Source organism: Phaethon aethereus (assembly GCF_964289735.1).
Source record: "Phaethon aethereus genome assembly, chromosome: 1".
Lineage (NCBI taxonomy): Eukaryota > Metazoa > Chordata > Aves > Phaethontiformes > Phaethontidae > Phaethon > Phaethon aethereus.
In genome coordinates this window covers 63944918-63964708 of record NC_138575.1, presented here as the reverse complement: position 1 = coordinate 63964708, position 19791 = coordinate 63944918, and the positions used below count along the sequence as shown (strand labels likewise).

General features: G+C 46.3%; 1 protein-coding gene across 2 annotated transcripts in view; it reads right to left on the bottom strand.

Annotated features, from left to right (window-relative positions):
• The window catches only part of HIPK2 (homeodomain interacting protein kinase 2), a 91067-nt gene extending 71886 nt beyond the window's left edge, over nt 1–19181 (bottom strand). For both annotated transcript variants that reach the window (XM_082014006.1, XM_082014007.1), the window contains exon 1: nt 18023–19181. In XM_082014006.1, the coding sequence (XP_081870132.1) occupies nt 18023–19119 (1097 nt within the window). In that variant the 5' untranslated portion in view covers nt 19120–19181. The remainder of the gene's footprint in view (nt 1–18022) is intronic.
• Nucleotides 19182–19791: the final 610 nt, after the last annotated feature.

Here is a 19791-nt window from a genome sequence, read left to right as displayed (position 1 = left end):
AAAAGAAAGGAAAAGAAAGGAAAAGAAAGGAAAAGAGAAAGGAAAAGAAAAGAAAAGAAAAGAAAAGAAAAGAAAAGAAAAGAAAAGAAAAGAAAAGAAAAGAAAAGAAAAGAAAAGAAAAGAAAAGAAAAGAAAAGAAAAGAAAAGAAAAGAAAAGAAAAGAAAAGAAAAGAAAAGAAAAGAAAAGAAAAGAAAAGAAAAGAAAAGAAAAGAAAAGAAAAGAAAAAAGAAAAGAAAAGAAAAGAAAAGAAAAGAAAAGAAAAGAAAAGAAAAGAAAAGAAAAGAAAAGAGAAAAGAAAAAAGAAAAGAAAAGAAAAGAAAAGAAAAGAAAAGAAAAGAAAAGAAAAGAAAAGAAAAGAAAAGAAAAGAAAAGAAAAGAAAAGAAAAGAAAAGAAAAGAAAAGAAAAGAAAAGAAAAGAAAAGAAAAGAAAAGAAAAGAAAAGAAAAGAAAAGAAAAGAAAAGAAAAGAAAAGAAAAGAAAAAGATGTACCTGTCCTGGGGACTTCAAAAAGGAAGAGGAAAAGGCCTGTCCTGGCACATGCTACAGTACACCTATTTTTTTGCAAAGCTCTAATTATCACACCAGCACATATGTAAAAAAAACCCCGCACTGTATTGATTAAAAATGACATTACACGTGGAAATTAGGTGGTTAATGAACTAGTGGTTGACTGGTCCCTTATTCTGAGCACATTTCAGCGAAGGGAAGCTTCTTGCACCAATTTCCAAGTTGCAGAAAACCCCACTGCTGCCAACATTTGAAAATAATTAAGTAGGACCTTTGTTGTCTGTGGAAAGAAAAGAAGCCAATAAAGACACATTTTTAGCTTCTTCTAAAGGATATTTCATGATCACAGGCTTCTTGCATGGATAAAACTGTGTCTGCACAATGAAAAAAAATAATGGGTGTCCATCAGTACATACATACATACATGTACCAAGCCCCATGCTGAGAAACAATTCTTGCATCTTTTATAGCTACTCTACGTACTTCACAACGTATGCATGGATAAGCTATACCTAATGCAGGATACTGAAACTGCCCCATTTGTCCAGGCCAGTCACAATCACATAATTAAATTATGTCCACAAAAAAATCCTCACTCAAACTGCAGGCAGGAGGAGGTGGTTAATTTTCTCATTCGTTAGAAATGTGCCCACCCCACTTACAAGTGAAATGCAGAGGCGCTGGGAATTTTCAGCACTTAGAAATCAAAAAATCTGAAGTGGGTCAGGAAAAGCAAACGCGGAGGATTTCACTGAAAAGTCACACAACAAACCCCAGGGTTGGCACCCCAGCAGAAGTCGCTGTCAGGAACTAAACAGCTCAAGTTTTCCTCTTGCCTATGGAGGTACAAAGCCACTAGAAACACAGATCTGTCTTTCCACTCATCAGTGCTCCATCCCCAGAGCTGTCAGCATTTTAAAATGAACTCGTTTAGTCAATGAAAACGTAGGGCACTGAACAAGTACATCTTCTGGTGGTGCAGTCACTGGGAGAAAGGTCCCTTCTTGCCACCTCTTCCCTCTCAGGACCTAGAGCTCCTCAGCCGACAGAAGCATTAGAAAACCCATTCTGTCACATGGCCAGAAATTTCTGCTCTCACTCAAAACACTGCGCTTGCTGGGCTCCTAACAAAGCGGTGTTCAAAACAAGCGTTGGTGTGTGCATTTATGTGAAATGACTGAATGGCCCCGCAGGTTGATAAAAGGTTCTGGAGTCTTTCACATACAACTGAAGTCATCGGTTTGAACCCAACCCGTATCAGTGGTGTCTGAAACTAGCTGCAGCTAAAAGACTGCTGGTGTCCTATCTAACCGATTTGGCAGTATCGCTCTAACTCCTGGAAGACAAATACACAAGCTGTTTGGGGTACTCTGCACAGAGCGGCCAAGATTTGGAAAGGAATGAATTTTGAACTTCCTTTTCGTGTATGCTCTTTGTCCTACCAACGCAGCCTGCAGTGGCAGCTGGTAGGCTCTTCAAGTAGATACAAGGCTTTTCATGGCTCATGAAAACACCCTCCACAGCTAAATTTTAATTGAAAATATCCTCCGTGTTACCATTTCATATGGTCCCAGCAAACCATCTACCACAGCCTTGTGAACCAGGGCTTACGGATGACGCTGATGTCTCCAAGAGACATGCTGAAGGAATCCATTCCACCCACACCATGCAATAAAATCCTGCTAATGTTAAAACTGTAGATCATCCCTGACGAAGTAATAATAATAAAAAGACTCCAAAAAACAACAAAAACCCAACGCTATCCATCTGTAGTCTGTCCTTCCCTCGATATCCCAAGGCCGTGACAAATTCTGCCAGTCAAGTTTCCCATGACAGCTCAACATTAGTAAACTCATTGCCCCGCAAAAGATAAACATGGACGCATAAATTCCCCAACCCATTTGTTTGCATACAAACGCTTAACTTGAATGAAGCAAAACCACATCCCTGCTGCTATGCCTCCCTCTGAAGCTCCTGAGAGCAAAGGTCTCTGACCAGGCCACAGTGAGACAGCCCCACAAGATGGGGCAAACTCAATTGTAAAGTCATATTGAACTAAAAGGTGGCTCAGATTAAACCTTATTTTACCGGGATCTTCAGACCTCCTACTGACACTCAAACTGGTCTGGTTTGAGCCCATTTTTACAGCCTCACGTTGACCACCTTAAAAATCTCATTAACCTGATGAAAAGGCCCTACTTTCTGAAGAGTACCAAGCCGCTCGTCAGCCTTTACCAAAATGACAGAGAAATAAAGAGTGATCCTCACTGTGTGAGTTACAGCCTTTGCCCCTGCCTCGCTGAGGAGGCAAACCCTGCTGGCTCGCTCCAGTTCACACAGCCCTGCACATGCTCAATAACACCATTGATTTTGTTTGTGCATGCAGAGAGAATCCAATTTTTAAAAGCCACATTGATTCCCACCCATTAAAAACAGAGCAAGCTGCAGTATTTGCTAAATGGATAGAAAAAGAGTGAGGTCAGGGTGGAGGGGTGGGAATAATGTCATTACCCTGAGCTCCTTCTGAAGGACGGAGAATTACAAAAACAGACAATAAAGTAGTAACCGTTTGACTTTACATTATTTGTCATAGTTTCTAAATTACAAAAATAGCAATTCAACAACAAGGGAGTGCCCAGGCGCAGAGGCAAGAGATGCACAACGGAAGGCATCCAAGAGCATGTAGCTGTGATTAGTTGCATTTGGAGCATGAAGACACGCACGCAGTGAGAGAGGGCACAGGCACAGGAAGCGAGAGAGAAGCCCTGTGAGTATCTGCAAGGGCCCTGTCTGCTTTTCAGTTCTTTGTTTTAGCACATTAAACAAACAGAGCCATCACACAGGTCACCAAGGACCTTCCTTCTGCAACTGTGGCCCCAGCTGCACTGCACACAAAAACTATTATTATTCTCTAATGGCTGCACTTTTTGGACAATGATTCAGTGGGTTTTTTCTTCTCCTTTTGTGCCGTGCCACTTAGTCTTTTGCTTCATTTTATGTATTATCTGCACACTCTTGAAATCTTCATGTAGTGACTAAAAATTCATGAGGAAGCAGTAAGTAGGAGTACCCGCTCCCCCCTGCTTTTTCTAATCACAGCGAGCAGCTCAGTAGGTACTGGGCATATATCGGTGCTGCCGCAGCAGCAAGGAGGTGGGAGAAGCCACAGGGTGGGGAGGGAGATGGTACCGCAGCCCTGGGGGTGCTTCCTCATCCCAGATCTGGGAGCACGAGCCACAGGCAGTGCCGCCGTAGGGTACCGCAGCTCCTCGGTGCCCAGCAAACGTATCCCAGAGCACAGACACCCCAGGCTCCACGCGGTGGCTGTGCTTCAGCTCAACACCGTGCTCCGCCGGCCCGCCAGCCGAGCAGTCACTCATCTCTTCAACTTCAGTCCAACGATGTGAACAGGCAAGTGCTTGCCAGCGTTAGTGAGGCTTTCATAATCAGTCCCAGCTGGTTAGTTGTAACATGCCTTGTTGTTGAGCAACTACCTACTAACGCTGTCAGACATCCCCTGGTTGCATAAGGAGGGTTAGTATCATTATTAATTATGGGCTGCCATGGGCCTGTGTCACACTCAGCAGATAAGAAAGCCTTTAAGCTCTTGGTCAGTCAAGGCCTTGTTGGAAAATCTGGTGCCAGGTTCGAGGAAAGCAAGCTCAGGCTTGAGCAGCAAGCCTCCTGCCCTTTCTACCATGCTACGGTTCCCACAGAGCCTCAGTCCTCTGTCCCCGCGGGCTGCCGCAGGGTCTGCTGCCAAGGCCAGCTACATGCCGGCCCTCCTGCCGCCGCGCCGGCCGGCATCCAGAAACCTCTCACCAGAGAGGTGCATGTGTGTGCACGTGGGTGCGTACAACAAGAGCATGGCAGGCGTCTCAAAGCATTGTGAAGAAATGTACCCCGGTGCCTGGTCACGCCACTGACGAAAACTGCGACGGCAGCAAGTACTATAGCGTGGCACAGCTTCAAGCGTAACCTAAAAGCTAAGCAAGGCAACGCAGTATCAAGGGAATGCACTGTTCCCGGTGTGGAAGGGAAACGCGCAACAACTGGGGTCTCTCAGAAGGCAAAAGTATGGAGGAGATAGAATGGAAGTGGCTATTTTGCAAGCTACTCGAGCGTACCAATGGCTCTAAAAACTTAAGTCAAAATTTGCAACCATCCCCGCTCCCCCAGCCCTCGCTCGCCATGCCGTTTGATCTGTGCAATACAGAAAGACAGGGGCATTTTCTGCAGAAAGTCAAGCAGCATCCGCTTCTTTCTGCCCTGTCACTGGGCTGCTGTGACAGCCCCCTTACAAAACTAATGAGTATGGTTATATTCTGCACATAGGATTCTTATAAGACTTAAAAAGCCATTTTGTGGGCAGTAATCAGATCTTGTAGCCCCGGGCTAAAGCTGTGAATGTGTCTAGGAGCTAGAGCTCCAGGGTTGCTCAAAAGCACAGACCTTGAACTGGAAATGAGTCTCTTCAAATCCCACGTAAAGCCACAACGCAGAATCAGGCTGAGAGGAGCGGCCCACAAGGCTGTATTGGCTGTGTAGAGCAGCTCTGGCCTTTGCCATCCTGGTCTTTCATCTGAGCCAACCTCTCATGCTCTGGGTTTGCTCCTGTTTCTTCTCTCTCCAACTTCTACTTTGACTGCCCTTCACAGCCTGAGAAGGGCATCAAGGTGGTAGGAAAACACCCTGACAACTTACAGGTGGGACGGGCACTGCTGCACTTCTACAGCTGCTGGGGAGAAGCAGATGGCAATTCTTCACCTCGTGTCTGATGAGGAGGCTGACGGCTTGGGGTTGTTCAAGGTCCACGCAACAGGACACTCCCCACAAAAGGAGGGGGCTAGCAACTGTGTCTTGACACTCAGCTGCCAAGTGCTGCAGATTGATGCTTTTTCTACAAGGTGAGCTACCTCCCCATGCACGCCCAATGCCTTTGATAACCACACAGGAACAGCAAATACACTGCAATGCTTCATACCCATTACCACCACTACTTATTTTAGTGTAGCAATTCAACACATGCTTTAATGTTCCCCATACCTCTGGAAGCCAAGAGGGCTGCTCACATAAGCTTAAACTTAGTTTCTTTTGCTAGATTGTAGGTACTGATGCTGGAAAGTAATTCTCTAAATCCAACGTAAATGTTTAAAGTTTATTCCCAAAGGATTTATGTAGACATAAATATACAGATTAAAAACAAGCAAGACTTTGGGGGCTTTTTATTGACTTCTAAAGTAGCCAGGCACATGGATATTTTATCTCTCTTTTGTAACTGCTTTCTTCTAACTGCACAGCTCAGAGACTTCATACAGATCAGAGGCAAAGTTCAGACTAGCACTGACAATTTCATTAAAAAAAAAAAAAAAAGAATTGTGTTTTCTTATGTTCTCTCCTCTTTTATTGCTATTTTCAAAATGAAGAACAGACCTATCAAAGTGCTAAGGGCTGAAAACATAACTCTAAACGATACAGGAAGCCCAACTTCGTGCCAATCCATTTTTATAATCTCTTTGTGGCCATAACAAAGCTGAGAACAAGAGCTAAACAATAGAGAAAAAAAGAGTAATTTCAACATATTTTTTTTTCTGAAAGTAACATTGGTGACAATAACAAGAATCCATTCAAAAGACAGAATGTTATCTTCCGACCCAGTTAACATGCCCTTCTTTCTCTCGCTTGTTATATATCTTACACATCAAGCTATATTTTGACCTCGCTTACAAAAGAATACATTTGGAGCCGCCACATCGCATATTGGCATTACTAACTAGACCCCAATCCATGCTGCCTTTCCCTTCCCTGGTCCTTCATGCACCTGCCAAGAAGAGATAGGCTATCAAATGCGCTTCTAGAAAAGCGTTTCCAGAAACAGCAATATGGCTATCTTCTGCTTTTGCTTATGCAACCCTCCAGAATCCAGTCCACTAATTTAAGTGGCTAACAACGCTGGAGCTGTATTTTTGACAACTACGAGGATGAGATTGCTTAGGTAAGTATTTGGTTTTGATACAGGCCTTCACCATGACTTCCTTTTACCTCCTGAAAGCAACTGGCAGTCTTTCATCATTAACTTTTTAGCATAGTAACCAGCAAATTCAGCTAGCCTCAGCTGAACCTGTTTACCTTTTAGATCTCATCTGTCCCTCTTAATATTGGTGTGAGCTTCAAAGAAATACTCCATTTTCCCCTTGGATGATTATTCTCTGTTTGCAGTCTCCACTAGCAAGTAAAACACTCGTAGATAAACTAAACTGAAACTTTTTTTAAGCCACCAGATAATCCTTCCATCCCACCACCCTGGACTTACTTTCGAGTGCACAGCTCTGCATGGAAGCAACTAGTTGAAACACAAATTCTTACCATGGTGGTTCCAAAAAAGGCCATCAGCTTTCCTTCTGTACGCCAGCTGTCACATTAACGTGTGTGCTGGCCCTCACGGTCACGTGTACTATTATACTCTCTCTTCCCTTTTGTTTAAGGGCCTCGGCCGCAAAAGTCTTTGTGCATTAGGTGCTGTAAACACAGCGCCGCTTCAGAAAACACGGCACCCGAGGAGAACAGCGTAAGGTAAACGGCAACAGACCCCTACAGCCATGCTGGAGAAACCACGGTGTTGCTCTGCAGTATTACTTCAAGTGTAATTGTACAATCTGCAGTTAAAACACAACTCATTACAGTACTGCTCCTCCTCGTCAAGTTAACGGAAACATTGCTAACTTTTCCTTCTCTGCCTCTACATGAGCACGAGCATCAGCTGCTGGAACAGATGATTCGCGTCCTCCTCTAAAGGCTTCAGCTGGTGAGCTTCCTGGGCTCGGGAGCTGCGCAAGTCACCAGAGTTATCTGAAAACTGTCCCAAGCCTCCCGCAAAGGTAGAAGTTCAGTGATGACACTACAAAACTTTTGGCATTTTTCATGTCTCATCAGGCCCGGGGTACTACGGTTGTGCTTCAGAACTTCTGCTTCAAACCAGCTAGGAATGGCAGTAATTGGCAAAAAGAAAAATACCCACAAGGAGTTAACCCAACTCTTTCAACCATAGAGTTTTTGATTCAGAGTCACTTCAGTCAGTTCCAGGCCAAATCCTGCACATCTACCCTGCCTCCGACGCTGAGTGGGAGCCTTTGGAGACAGCCGGTAGGTTTGGTAGCAGGTAGAAGGCTGCTACTCCCTAGCTAATGCAAACCACAGAATCACAGAATCTTTAAGGTTGGAAAGGACCTTCAAGATCACCAAGTCCAACCGTTAACCCAACACCACCATGCCCCTAAACCATGTCCCGAAGCACCACATCCACACGTTTTTTGAATACTTCCAGAGATGGTGACTCCACCACCTCCCTGGGCAGCCTGTTCCAATGCTTGCACTCTCTCGGTGAAGAAATTTTTCCTAATGTCCAGTCTAAACCTCCCCTGGCGCAACTTGAGGCCATTTCCTCTCGTCCTATCACTAGTTACTTGGAAGAAGAGACCCCCGTGTCACCACAACCCCCTTTCAGGTAGTTGTAGAGAGTGATAAGGTCTCCCCTCTAGACTGAAACCAGTAGAGGCAGAGACCAAGGGGACAGAACCTGAAGGTGCACCCAAGCACTGATCCACTGCAGTCACAGCAAAATAAAGGCAAAACCTGTCAGCACAAAATAACTTGTGTCTGCACAAGTAAAACAACAGCTGCGATTACTTCTGTCCTTCAAGAGGGAAAAGACATAGGTCAAGCTGCCACTCAGGGACTCACAGTTTACCTTCCAGCCCATGGCAGGAGAAGCACGTTCTCCTGTTTGGAAAGCAGCTATCTCTGGTTTTGAAATCTCTAGATAGCAAGAAAGGTGAAATCTCATCTTCCTTCCTCTAACATCTTTCCTTATATGGGGAAGAGTGACTTCCAGGTAACCATCACCTTTAAGAGGATTTCTTCTCTGTCCTTCCCCTCTCCAGGTTCCTAGAGCCACTTGCCTTTTACTTACTCCTCTTAGAAGCAAAAATTTCTCACAGTATATACATGCATGCCTCTCTTCTGCCTTTTTTTTTTTTTCCCCCCTTGTAAGGCACCACAGAATAACCACTGTATGATCTGACCTACAAGGCAAAGGACATTTCCTTGACCTTCCTCCTTAAACAGGTAACAGCTGTGGCTCCAACTCAGCTTAAGCCAGGCCACAAGATTAGTGTTTTTCAAGCAAGATAACCACTCTCAACTGCTTGAGAGTTGCTCCTTTTCCCCAGTGTGACCTGGAGAAGGAGGCAGCTACCAAGCCCCGACCTGAGAATTAGGTGCCTTTACATTAGCTTAGGCTAATTTGAAGCAAGTGGCTTGAGAAGTTAAGATAGAAACTTTGGGGAGTGAAATCACAGCATTCAGGGGTCTGGAGCTGGGATAACCCCATACTAATGGTAGCATCTTTAGGTAATTTCTCCCTTCTGGTAACGACTCATTCATTTATAAACCAACGCCAGTCACTTTTCTAACCTCATTGCCAATAAGCAGCAGAGCAGAAACACTTCCCAATCAGAAAATGCTCTTCAATCTAATACAGCTTTTCAGTCCCACTGTGCTGGGCCCTAAAACTTGTGAACCTAACAAATGCACAGACATCTGCATTAAGTTTCCTCTATGTTACACTTAAATCTCTTGCCTGCAGTGAGCAAACGTACAGGAGGAGGCACAAGACTGCTAGGATTTAAATACGTGGTGCTTGAGCGAAGCATCCCTGAAATCCTGTGCAAACTGTGTTGCTAATGCTGCTTTTTCATATCCAAAGGTGAGGATGATGAATCTCACTACTTGTAATTCTTATTTTCATACTTGGAGCACCGATCTCATGCCAACAGCCCCTCACCTCATTCTGCTGCTCAGCAGCCATGACTGCCATTAGCCAGCTACTTGCCCTGACCCAAACAAGTGTTGAAATAAGCAGAGAGGGACAGGCAAAATCACACTCCAGTGTGTGACTGCAATGCCTTCTCCTTCACTGACCACCTATTCCTGGAGTAACATCTGCTGGCCACCACTCCGCTGTTCCTATGAGCAGCTGCTGCTGCTATGTCACCGGAGCTGAAAGAAAAGAGCACCCTTTCCCCTGCTTCGTTTCCTTTGCACTTGGTGAGGAAGCGACTTGAGTGGGAGGAGAGAAAGGAGAGCAAACACAAAACCACAGAAGAAAGCAACCAGGAGCAGAGACCAAACTTTATGTCTCTTATATACATGCAAACAGCGGACGCTAATTGCAGCTGGTCCTTGTTCTAGCCCCGTTAATTGTACCTTCACTCACAAGTATCACTGCAGAAGAAACTGCTTGTCACCCTACTGAGCTAGGTTATTTCCCAGACCGTGCTCTGAGCACAGGTATCTTTACCAAAAGACAGTATGTCTTTTAAGTACTACAGAGATGAAGACTCAAGTGCTACAGCCAATAGCTGCAATAGGAGGGTTTTGATTTCTCTTAGGTAAATAGCTCTTTTTAAGTAAAACAAGCTAGCCATTTGTAGCTGTTTCAGACCTGCCCTGGTACAGTAAATATGAGAGTGACCTTGATTTTTCACATCATTTCACCAGGCTGCAGCCTTAAAGGGACTTACTGTGCTTATAACATGAGAGAAGAAAAATAAACAGCAGGAAATCCTGTGACAGGCTTGTTTTGGTGGTCATGTCAGACACATGGTAGCAAGAGAAAAAAAAAGACAACACAACAAAAAAACTCCTAAACGCAAGAACACCTGTGGCCAACCTGCAAATGGGAGACTGGGACTTCCAAGCCTCTCACTGATCCTCCTGGCATTACCGAAACGATGCCGGCAGCGAGTGTAGATAAGGTAGGGATTAGTTTAGGATTCAGTACTGGTTTTAAAAAAAAAAAAAGTTCATGGATGTTTATGTCAGGAGTACCCAGATGACTTCAGGTAGCAGTTCGCAGATAGGTAATGGAGTGTATTTGCATGTTGCCTCCTCTCTGCAAGCCCTCCCGAAAGCACGTGGGAACTCCAGCTCAGACACATTTGAAGCGTATTTGTTTCCAAATCAGAAAGTGTAGCTTTCAGGGACATCAGCCCCAGGCCTGGGAACTGATGGGTGGTGTGAATGCCCACAGAGGGAAGGTGTGCTTAAACAGGAGAGTTATGAGGGAGAGCGGGTGGAGAGGAAGGGGGAAGAAGAGTGCTGCTCTCCAAAATCATGTCCCTCTGGAGCTGATGTGGAGAAGGGTGAGGTGAGCTGCACCAGCATGGGCAGGACACCTGTGTCAGAGCTGGTGGTTGACCACTGAGCCCTGGTCAGCAGCCCTGCTGTCGTGGCTCTGCTCCTGCTCCCTGCCTGCACAGCACTGCCCTGGCTGTGGGCAGTGCCACCGAGGGCAAACAGGGCTGCCTGCACCAGAGAGGTGCCCTCCCCTCCGTGGGGATCACCGACACGCTTGAAAGCATGAGCAGCCTTGGGAAAACACTCTTTTTTTAAAAGCAAATTTGCATTTACCTTCTTTTCCCTGTATTTTTCTTGCTCTTTTGCGCAACTGCCATTTTCCAAAAAGAGGGTTGTTTAGCAGTTCACCTGCTCCTGGTGCTCATCCCCTCACCTGAGAGCATCATCCTGCCATTTACATTGGTCGCACTGGCAGTCCTTTTCCCCTTCCACATCTCCTGCTAATGGGAGATTGTAACTTCAAGCGGGAAAGAGAAAGAGCTGGAAATTAGGAACTCCTCAAGAAATACTCTTTTTCACGCAAGTATCGCTAGCGGCGATGAACAAAGGAAAAGCAATGTGGGAATGACAGGGTATGGTTAACGGGTGGCCTAAAGCCCAGATTTCAGGGTGCTCTTAGGGTCTCTGGTTATTCCAACAATTAACAGTGAGTGTGGCAGCCAAAAATATTTTTGTTTAATTATTATCTTTTGTAATCTGTGCTTAGTGGGACTTCGCCAACTGGTTCCCTGTGGTGTTTTACCTCATTGGACTATGGCAGAGGTTTTGCAACTCCAGCTGACTGATGGGGACCAGAGCCCCTCACCTGTGGGGTGACACCCACTGATAGAAGGACAGTGCTCCCGCCCTGCTACCTGCGTCCGGGTACCTTTCACGTACTTGCATCTGATCTACAACACCCCTAATGGACTGACCCCTGCTTGTGGATACACAGGTTCCTTCCTTTCCAGCCATCAAGACTGAAACCTGCAGGAGGAATAATTACTGTCAGTCCCCCCGTCTTTGCTGTACAGCTTGGGAGAGGGGACAGAAGTGACTGTCCCAGCACTCAGTTGAGATATTTGATTTTTCACCACTCAGACATGGCTGAGCCAAAAGGAAGCTGCACAAGACTTCTCCCCCTCCTTGGGCTATCGATGACTTCTCTTTGCTGGGTAAAGTCTCCCTGTCAGGTTCCCTGCAAACAGCCCTTTGTTACAAATATTCATGGGCCCGGAGGCACGTAACTGGGCATATTTTATACACTTGGTTAATAAATAAACAAAGCCCTCCTGTGACAGCCTTTCCGACTCTGCACAGGGACGCAGGCTGCTCTCGGAGAGAGGCCAGCATCACGTGCTGGAGCTGGGCAGGGAGATGCTGCGGCATCACAGGGGCAGATCGCTAACTTTGACAAGATAAAGGAGGAGCTGGCGTGTCTGCTCAGAGCAAAGAAAAAAGAACACCTAAGGAAACGGTGTAGAGAAAACCCTAGGGAGACTCCGGTCTGAAGAGATTGTTTAGGCTGAAATATAGGCTTTTCTGTTTTAAATTAGACCCCAGAAAGGGAGTTATTTTGGAATATACAGTGTGTATCTTCTGTTGGATGTACCACGGGCACAATGCCAGTTTACCATCCCTGCTCTGGGGTGATTTATACACAAAGGAACTTGGCAAAGAACTATCCTTGCTTGAGTTTTGTAAAACCAAAAACCAACCTGGCCTATCATGCAGATGGGACAAAGCCAAAAGCTTTCAGCTGAATGTCTGTTCCCTTCCAAGACTCGGTGGTCTGTATACAATGAAACTGAGATTCAATTAATCCTGGTGTTGGTTTTGCAAAACAGAATTCTGCTGAATTTTGGTTCTGAAAAAAAACCCAAACAACTCCAAACTCCAAATGTCCTTGGGAAAGAAATTAAGAACTGCTTAAAATAGTATAGCTTGAGGCCTGTTTTCTTCCACAAAGTCTTCTACAACGTATTGCCTGTTCTGCAAGCCTGTAGACCTACCAGGCATGATCATCACAAAGTGAAACCGAGCTTAGACTTCAGCAATGAACTCGGTGGTTTCGCTCCAGCCCCCAGAGGAAACACTCCTCCTCATACCATCTAGCTATCCTGCTTTTTACCTTGGCGAGGCAGAGTCAGTAAAGCAGTGAATGTTGCAGGTAGGATTGAAACAGACTGGCAGAGCAATGAGGCTCCCACTGCTGCAAAAGAAGTCAAGTCTGAGATAGAGATGTTTTGCAAGTCTGGAATGGCAGAAGATTTTGAAATGTAACTAAGTGCACTAACACTGTTATACAAGGACGTAACAGATGCCAATTCACTGAGTAAACTAATAAGCATAGCCTATCCCTGCTGCCATTATTACTGCCTCATTTAAAGGGCAGTTTTGGCTAGAATGACACACACTCTGAGTCACACGATGGGGAAGAGGTGGTGACGCTGCTCGGGAATCTACCTTGCTTTGGCTCCCTGTCAGCACAGCTAAAGGACTGATATCTGTCACGGCATGATATCCATGTGTGGCAAGACAGATCCAGTTTAGCCCCCTGCATCCCTCAGGACCTGCACTCACCCAGCTAAGCATGTACAGTACTTAAAAAACACACAGCCTCACTATATACTCCGTATGGGCAGCTGACAACATGTACATAGGCCTTTATGCCTGCATATTTTCTTGCAGTGTCCGAAACTAGACTGATAAACAACTCTTCAAACTGATACTCAGCATCATTTTCTGCTATCCAAACATTTCATCAAAGGCAACTTACCTACAAAGCAGACATCTCAACCCAAGCCAGACACGCCACATACCAGAGCTTTTTGAAAACAAGTAACCAAAACTATATTTATCTGTTAACAGTGCAGGGGTGACAGCCATTATTTCGTATCTATCTGCAGTATTTTGCAAATTCTAGAAGACTTAAATCTCATAAGGTGATTAAGCCATTAATTAGTGAAACGCACTCATCCCTGGGGTGCAACACAGCAGCCATTTCAGCTGAGCAACACAGAAAAGCCAAGAGGGAGGGCAGGGTGGCTTGGTGGTAGTGCCCCAGGAGAAGCCCTCCTGCTCCGAGCATCCCAGTGCTGCTCTGGTTCCAGCAAGGGAGGACGGCAGCTCTACCCACCACCCCAACCAGCCCCTCTCCCAGAGGGTAGTATCCCCTTTTCCACCTGGGTGCATGAATGTGGGCTCTAATGGCGTCTGTTGCAGCCTGAGCCCTGGATTTCTCAGAACATGGGTTTTCCCAGAAAGCTGTTCATAACATGGATTATCAACCCAGAAGGGATGTCTGGTCATCCATTCCTCTGACCTCAAGCAAAATGGAGGTATCACAGAGTCTACCTCAGTGATCTCCCCTTCAAACTGCAGCATAAAAAAGGAAAAAATAAAATCCAATGAAGATAGCCCGTGACGCAGCAGCTATTGCAGCTTTTTGATCGGTTGCCCTGTGAACAGGGCTTCCTTTCTAGCCTAAGCCTATCTGGCTAAAACTGCCAGCTGCAAAGCCTCATTCCTGCACTGCGAGCTGGGCAGAGCAACCCTCCATCAGCAGCTTTGGTTCCTCACGCAGGCACGTCCAGACCATGGCTGCATTACCACGAACCTCCATGAAGGGTCATTGATCAGGCCCAAGCTGACTCAGCTGGTGACAAATGACAAAACGAAGGACTATGGTGGCTGGGGAGCAGGCTGCACTATCCCAAACAAACAGGAATGCCTGAATGGCCACCAGCCAGGTCCTACAAGCGCAGGCTAAGGACACTACACGAGAAACGCTTTGCACCACAGGCTGAAGATGGGTGGGAGGAAGGAGGCTTGATCCTCTTCACAGCGCTCCCCCTTTTAGATGACAAATCTGACCACAGCACTGACAAAATCTCTGACTTGGCTGGAGCAGCAGCGCAAGGAGCTGCCGACGAAATCGGGACCGGGCAGGAGAGCCCCTGCACGGCCCGCCGGTGCTGGCAGGGAGCTGGGGGAGCGCCGCAAGCACAGCAGCGCCAGAGCTGCGCGGCCATCGGCGAGGGGGGAGATGACCGTGTGCCAGTGCAGGTGGGCGAGAGGACCCTACCCCTGGTTCCCAGTCTGCTCTGAGGTCATTCCCCTTTTAGTACAAGACTGAGGACCGGGAGCTTTAAGCTCTCACAACGGCCGTGATGTCCTTTGTCATTTCGGTGGGGAGCGAGCAGCGGGGCCCAGGGCGTGCCTGCCCGCCACCCCGCCCGCACCAGGCCTCACCCGGTGCTCGTTCTGTGCCCCGCCCTGGAGGCGCCGGCCTGGGGAAGGCGGTGCTGCCCTCCCGGAGGGGAACTCTCGGCGGCGAGGGGAGCTCCTGCAAGGCCCACCTCAGCCTGGCACGTCCTGCCTCTCTCAGGCCCCTCTACAGCCAGGAGCGAGAGCACTGGCTCTCCCTGCGAGATCCCTCTGGAGAGCGCTGGCTTAGCCCGACAGAAATACCCCTGGTGGGACAGGGAGGTCCTGATGTTGCCCTGTGAGGGCTCCCGCGCTGCGCCAGCAGTGCGATACCAAGTCCGTTCCTCTCACAAGAAACTGGGCTGAGGGGTCCGGTTCATCTTCAGGCCACGTTACGCGGCAGCAATGAAAAATTGCTCACATAAAGTCTGGAAGCAGCCCTGGGACTCTCTTAGCTTATGCTGGGCTATGCAGATATGGGCCAAGAAAGAGCATGGAGTTTGTTTAAAGACACTTCTGTCTTCTACCTCTGGGAGAAAAAAATAGGCCGATCGTTTATAGGAAGAGGAAAAGCCTTATATTGCTCTGAGAATGAGCAGGATCCCACACAACTTTCCTCACTTGAAAGTATTTGGCCATCACATTCTTGAGAGTGGTGTTAAACAAATCAAAAAAAACAAGAGGGAAAAGAAAATGCAAGTTGTTAATAAAATATGGGGACAACCTGGGAGTTTGCCCCCAAGAGCCCATGATAAAAAACCTCCAGCTGAGAGCCGACCTCTACATTATATTCCCCACTGCTCTGCCTTGTCTTTCCTTAAATGCATGGGGCACGGTGCTTCTGTCACTTCCTTGGCATGCCTGCTTAGAGCCTGAGAGGTTTTACTCTGAGGAAGCTTCTCCTTCACGTTTGGCTTAAATGTGCCATTTCTTGAAGTCATCCTCTTGTCTTTTATACTCCAGCAAGCAAAACAAGTGCAAATTAAATGGAAGACACATGAAATCTTTATAAAGCCCTGTGTTTCCCCTAGCATGAAAGTTCGTTCTCTTTGGAATGGAATGGATCTTTACTCTGTGCTGTATTTTTCCCCATCAGAAAATGAAGAATATAAATTTTCCTCATGACTTGAATTTAGCTTCAGCAGCAGCCCCCTGCTGATGTAATTCAACCCAACAAGACTTTTCTTTTTCTTATTTTTTTTCCCCGGTGTGCTGCTGCCCCTTTTCTCCTCCTCCCGTCAATTCAGGCATGGAAAGCAAGGGAGGAATTAGACAGACAGAACTTATTATCTAAGAAGCTGCAACTTCAGACTGGGCAGGAATAACATATAAAATATAAAAAGCAAATTTTATCAAGCCTTTTCCTCCCCAGAGACTGTCACAAAAATATTCCTTGTTTGTCGCTGAGAATGAACCATTTTTCTCTTTCATTTCTGCTTTCTGTCACATATTTCATTTTGGCTGCCCCTTCTGTCTTTCAGCTAGGGACCTAGGCTGCTAATGCAGAGCACAGATAACTCAACAACAAAATGCTTGTATTATCTCTTTTTTTTTTTCCTTCTAGTCTGCCAGGTAATTGCAACCCCAAGTAATTGCAAAGCTTTTGCATATTTACCACAGAAATATGTCTCTCCTAGAGGATGGGACTGTCATCAGGTAGAATATTTCATTTAATAAGCCTCTTCTGAGGTATAAACCAGGGTTGGGGATTTTTTTCTGGTCTCCTTCAGAGCAAAGGACAAGCAGATAAAAATCAGCTGCTTCGGTGCTATACTGTCAAAGTTCCTGTTCCTGTTCCTGTGAAAATTAACTCTTCCCAAGCTCAGAGCTCAGGTGGGCTTTGCCACTGTGATGTTTATGAAGTAGGAAATGGGTCTGTTACCAACTCAGGTTGTTTTTTTGTCCCCAATCCTCCCGATATGTAAGACAGACTTCTTTCCTATTTACAAACAGAGCAACTACTCTTTTCTGTAACCCATCTGATGAGCTGTGGATGCTGCCAGGACTGATTTTCATTAAATCAGTCATCAAGAAAGATCACATTTTCCGTCTTTGCCCGTTTCACAGAATTACAACAACAAAAACATGGCCCGAACATTTCTAAATTCAGGTGTCATCTAAAGACAAAGTCTCTTTTTTCCTCCCTATTTTCCCTCACCCCGAGGTAGCAGTAGAATCGCTTTTCTTGGTCCTTGGCATGTTGAATCGAGCTGACTGGTACCAAAGAGAGGGTCTGAGGAGAACATCTACAGACAGACTCTGTGTCTTGGAGTCAAGACAGAGGGAGAGGATGACCTTCGAGGGGCTATGAAAAGAGGCTGCTTTGCTGAAACCGTTCAACAGATTGAAGAGGGGTATAGCTGGTTCACATGTTTCACTTCAGATGCACCTACACAGAGGTCAGAACTCCATCCTAGCACATAACATACCTGTAGATAAAAGCACTGTGAGTGGGAATCAACTGTCTACGACAGGTCCTCAGTCCAGCCCCAAATTACTGACAATACCCATTTATCCCTATCAACAGCCTCCCACATGGAGAAAGGTGTTTCCAGCCTGGCCAGGCTGCCCGCTCACCTGGAGCAGAGCTGACAGGAGCCAGCCAGAGTACTCCCATTGACTCGAGCAAGCTCCACAGCCTGTGTGAAAACTACTCCTTGGGAAAGCATCTTCTGCATCCACACAGTTTTCCTGTGGGCCAGCCTTATTGTTGTAAAGTCCCTGGTTTCACATATGTATAAAGACTGGAAGACACAGCTGAAATATGGATCGATTGTTTAGGTTAAGATCTTTCTGAAACCAAGAACCTACTTGCATTGACTTGGAAAGGAAATGCGGACTCTCCAGATCCATTCCCTCTTCTGGAAAGTCCCAGAGAGAATGAAATACTGACAGAGGTGAAAGACTTTCTGAACTGTAACTGGCAAACTCTTGTTTTTACAACAATGGTTTTCAATGCAAGTAAACTCCAAGAGGTTGGGATACCATTTTTCTATCACCAACAAGTCATTCTAAGAGCCATCCCAGTTTAGGATTAAGGGATGACTTTCATCCATTTACAGGAATGTAGGAAAATTCCCATAGGTAAAATACATCTCCTAGTAACGTTACACGAGCCCAGCCTCTTACCTGTAATATCTGGATTGAAGGTATGTAGAACACACAGCTTTAGACACATGGCTAGCTGAACCAAAGTCTATGACCTTGACCCTATATGGCTGTCGGGATGGGTCTACCAACATGATGTTCTCTGGTTTGAGATCAGCATGAATCAGTCCCAGGCTTTTCAGCTTCATTAGGGCAGTTGCTACCTGTTGGAGAATTGGTCGAATGTACTTAAGGGGCAAGGGACTGAATTTGTTTTGTTTTAGGAAATCATAGAGGTTCTGCTCCAACATTTCAAAGACCAAGCACGTGTGATTCTTGTGCTGGAAGCACTCATATGCGCGGACAAAGTTGTAGTCATCCGCACTTTCTGTGCTCAGCCGAGCCAGGATGCTCACTTCAATCTGGCCTTGCCGGGCATAGGAAGGATGGTTCTTTAGGATCTTGATGGCCACAATCTCATTAGTGCCACGTTTCCAGCATTTGACTACTTGTCCGAAGGTTCCACGGCCAAGAAACTCTAACACTTCATACGTGTTGGTCATGGAACAGAGCACCTCATGTTGCACCAGCTGGTAATCCCCTTCGCTGTTGGAGCCACTGTTTTTGGAGGTGGCCGTGGAGGTGGTGGCGGTGGCTACAGTGGCCCCACTGGCATTGTTCTGAATCATTGGTGGATGCTCTTCGATGATCTGCACGCTGCTTGTGTTCTCGATCTCCTCACTCTTGCGCTTAAGTCCACATTTTTGGTAGGTGTCCAGAAGGCTCACAGTGCTGCGACGCATCAGGTTATGTGGCCCGCCCAGTGTTTGCCCAGACACTGCAACCACACCAGAAGTGCTGTTGGCGGACGTCACCACGATGTGCCCCGTGCTTGCTGGGAAGATGATGGTCTGTTCGTAAGGGATGCTTGGATTGGGGATCTGGAGGGAGGCGTTGACGGCTGCTGCGGCGGCTGCTTGGGAGGACTGCACGTTCTTGCTCTGGCTGTAGACTTTACTGTGTGTGCCGTACCCAGTCATATCCCAGTTCGAACTCGGCTCCACTTTCAGTTTCTTCACGCTACAGAAGGCACTTGACTGAAGGGTGTGAGGAGAGAAAACTTGCACATGCGAGGCCATACCTGCAATACAACATCAGAGTGAAACGACAGTGTCAAGACGCCTTCCCCAGCTTTTTTCATTTGTTCAGTGGCAGGAAGGGAAAATGGGATACAGACTTCAGATACAGCACATGCACACACAAAAATCAAGGTCTTCCAGAAATATGTATTCAACACAAATAAAATACTATGCTCTGAAATAAATCATTACCCCTGATTGAACTATACTAACAACAACCAAAATTCCTGCTCTCTTGCTCTCCTCCTTCACATTTTTAATAAAAGGAATGTAAATGTTATTTTTACCTCCTCTGCCTAAAAAGACTCCTATTCCCATTGTCTCCAGGAATATATCTAGCTCTCAGGAATAACTGGTGTCAAATACTGCAAAGTATTCTGCCTATGGAGGCCAAATCACAAATCCTCAGGCTCATCTCATATTAAACAGTTTGGTGGATCTGACTTAAGCCCTCCATTTATTCCCATAAAACCACTGTACAGCTTCTGGCCTGCAAAGAGCCAGGATGGGCCCAGGAGATGATACACCATGACAAAATGGAAGCGCGCGGACAAAGTTGAGGAGCCAGGACAGAAGCAGCAGATGATGTTTCAGGTTGCTTGCCAAGTCTGCGTGTGGGAATCGTGCACAATGCTGGTCTGTGCTCTGGGACACTGGAGATGGGAGTTACAC